The sequence below is a fragment of the Sinocyclocheilus rhinocerous genome, unplaced genomic scaffold (genome assembly GCF_001515625.1).
Source record: "Sinocyclocheilus rhinocerous isolate Xijiao unplaced genomic scaffold, SAMN03320098_v1.1 scaffold717, whole genome shotgun sequence".
Lineage (NCBI taxonomy): Eukaryota > Metazoa > Chordata > Actinopteri > Cypriniformes > Cyprinidae > Sinocyclocheilus > Sinocyclocheilus rhinocerous.
This window is the reverse complement of record NW_015649226.1, coordinates 62,716-65,965: the sequence shown is the minus strand read 5'-3', so window position 1 is coordinate 65,965 and position 3,250 is coordinate 62,716. Positions and strand designations below refer to the sequence as shown.

Below are 3,250 nucleotides of genomic sequence, written 5' to 3'. Positions count from 1 at the left end.
ATCAGATAACAAAAAAAAACATTTTAGACGAGAACGCAGCATCACGGTTGTCTGAACCAATGAGCATTAAGCTGTGACGTCAGTCAGTCGTTTCCCATCATGCTTTTGATCAGCGCAGTCGGTTGAGAGCAACTGCGCTGGACTGCACAATCCGACACAGGCGCCTCGCCATCGCGAGAGCTTGTTGGCACACGTCAGCATGACATCAGAGCAAGTCTGACATAAATCAGACACATTTCTAACCGGCATGCATCTCGCGGTGATCACCGGTGATCGGTTCTGCGCAGATTTCAACAAGCCTCAAACAAGCCTCATCTCAAACAAGCCTATTGATTAGCTTGCTCAGGTGTGTTTGATTAGGGTTGGAGTTAAACTCTGCAGGACAGTGGCCGTCCAGGACCGAAGTTGCCCAGCCCAGTGTTAGGTTAAACCAGGGGTATCCAATCCTGCTTCTGGAGGGTCACCTTCCAGCAGAGTTTAGGTCTAGCCCTAATTAAACACACCTGAACTAGCTAATCAAGGTCTTCAGGATCACTAGAAACTTCCAAGAAGGTATGTCAGAGGTAAACTGTGCTGGAAGGTGGACCTTCAAAGAGCACACCTTGACACCCCTGGGTTAAACGTTAAACTGGAAAATATTAAGGTTAATTCTGCAGGAAAGTACGGCACATGCTCTACTTCAGTTGTTCTCAACGACTTCCCTGCAAAGTTTACCTCCAACCTTTATTAAACTCTCTTGCCAGCAACTTTCTAGTAATCCTGAATACTTTTATTTGCTTGTTCAGGTGTGTTTGATTTGAGTTGGAGCTAAACTCTACAGGAAAGTGGACCTCGAGGGCGGGCCAGAGTTGAGAACCCCATGCTCTACAACATAATCTGTAGATGAATAAAGATTTCTCCCCCCCTATAGGTCTATCGTATCACTACTGATACTAAGTGCATCTATCTGCCTGCAGACGTTGATGAATTCAGCCTGAACGGCAAGCTCATCAACATGAGAAGTTGTCTCCACATCCACGCTCCCTCTGGAGGATGTAGAGCCCAATGTTGTGTAGCGTCTGTGGAGTTGCTGCCCAGATTGAGAGCCCTTATGTAGGCTGCTCTGGGACTGTTGTGTTGAGTTTAACCCACTACAATGGACCGAGACGTGAGCTGGTCTCCCAGATATAGTGCTCCATTGCCTGGGTCGGCTGGGGACTGTAGCGGGGTCCACATCCCCACAGGAGGCAGTGCGGTATAGGCTGGGTTCGGTGGAGTTTCCCCGACAGGGTTGTCCATCCGGGGGTCCACGTGTGCTGAGAGGGAGCCTGGAGGAGCCGAACAGACAATGCTGAAAAAAAGCCTCACTGTTCAAGGCCTCGTCAATGCTTCGCCTCAGGTCGATTGGCGAAGGGGGCCGCAGATCTGCTGTGGAGTCGGCATCGAAGCTTGCAAAGGAGGATGCATGGGATATTTTACTCTTCTTTGTGGTTTTGGAGAGCTGTGTGCAAGACTCGTGCTGAGGGCTGCTGGGATAGTGGAGATCCAAGCCATCGAATTCGCTGTGCGGAAGCTCCACCAAGGTGTAGAGCGGCACGCTTTCGCTTTCCCGCCGAGCTATTCCCTCACACAACCCCAGCTTCTCTGCAGGCCGTAGTGACCAGCCACACCGACTTGAGAGGATGGTGGGTTTGGCCATCGTTGTGCCTTCTGTGGGTGGCTTTTTGAAGAGCCAACTGCAGCCTCCTGATTTGGAAAGGGGCACTCCGCAACAGAGAAGGGGGTGAGTGATTACAAGAGCGAGGGTGAGACATACTCCTGTTTCACAGACTCGGCAGCTGAGCTGGAAGCCCCACCAGGGCCAGGGCATCAGGCCAACCATGACTCCACCGGTCAGCCCTCCTGCATTGAGCATAGCATAAAGTCGTAGACTGCCACATGCTAGCAGAAACAGGGCAGAGAATACCCCTGTCCTGGCCGCCCTTTCCCACATCCGTGCTTCTGTGAATGGACACCTGCTAGCATGGCACGATGGCCGCTCGGGAGAGCTCTCACTTAGCCGGTAAATGTGCTTGACATCGGCACGAGCACAGCAGTAAAGAAGCAGGTATGTGAATGACAAGAGAGAGGACATCAATACGAATGCTGCAGGTGGTAATAGAGGCACAACTTGCAGGGTGGGAAAGAGTTGCAGTATTGCCATGGATGCCATTACTATAGCTATGTGCAGCAGCACTAGGGCGGCCAACAAGCAGGTGCTGCGCTGCAGGGTGTTCTGAGAAAGTAGCTGGGTACAAGAGCGAGCGGTTAGCAGTAGAAGCAGCAGACCAAATGATGCCGTAATACAGGGATAGGCAGCTTCATGCAGCAGTCGTGCCCAGGCTATGGGTAGGCGCTCTTTTTGGCCATATGGATCGTAGAGGAGCCACAGAGCTCTACTGGAACCTGTTAGTAGTTGGAGAAGGTGGAGGAGGCTGAAGTGGGCACAGCCAGAGGGCCAGCGCAACGGCAAACACATCAGGCTGAGCACAGACAGCACAGCCACGAGCGAGAACACACAGCCGAGCCCGTATACCTGCAACTCCCATGCCAGGCCCCATGTCGCCATTGCAGCATTCCAATCAGTCAGTAGAGGGACCAGTAGAGGCGGGGTGAGGGCTTCAAGGGGTGGGGTTATTACACCAGGGGGTGTGGTTTCATACATAGGGGGTGGAGTGGACAGAGTGTTGTTAGTTGAAGCATGATTCCTTGAGGAGTCAGTCGACTGACAGATTCTAGTGCCAACCAGGCTGCAGTCCAGAAGTGTGGAAGATTTGCGCTTGTCATCACCTGGAGATGCTGAAATACAATATATAGCTTAGTTTAAGATGCATTGTTATACATACACTCAGAAAAAAGGTACAAATGCTTTCAGTAAGTTCAGAAAAATAAGTTCAGAAATTAAGCTCTGTGTAATAATCCTTCAATTATATGAATTTTGCCAGTGCCACACCATAATGTTTTGGGGTGCTGTGCAGAGCCATTTGACCTCCAAACATGGTGTGTATTAGGGCATCCAAAGAGTTTAATTTTGGTCTCATCTGACCAGACTATATTCTCCCAGTATTTCACAGGCTTGTCTAAATGTTGTGCAGCAAACTTTAATCGAGCTTCAACATGCTTTTTCTTCAGCAATACGTGGTGAGCGTGCATACAGGCCACGGCGGTTGAGTGCATTACTTATTGTTTTCTTTGAAACAATTGTACCTGCTAATTCCAGGTCTTTCTGAAG

At 50.2% G+C, this 3,250-nt stretch overlaps 1 protein-coding gene across 2 annotated transcripts in view; it reads right to left on the bottom strand.

The window, feature by feature from the left end:
• Positions 1 to 808: 808 nt before the first annotated feature.
• Positions 809 to 3,250, bottom strand: part of prrt4a (proline rich transmembrane protein 4a) — an 11,201-nt gene continuing 8,759 nt past the window's right edge. For both annotated transcript variants that reach the window (XM_016515133.1, XM_016515132.1), the window contains one exon: positions 809 to 2,817. In XM_016515133.1, the coding sequence (XP_016370619.1) occupies positions 905 to 2,817 (1,913 nt within the window). In that variant the 3' untranslated portion in view covers positions 809 to 904. The remainder of the gene's footprint in view (positions 2,818 to 3,250) is intronic.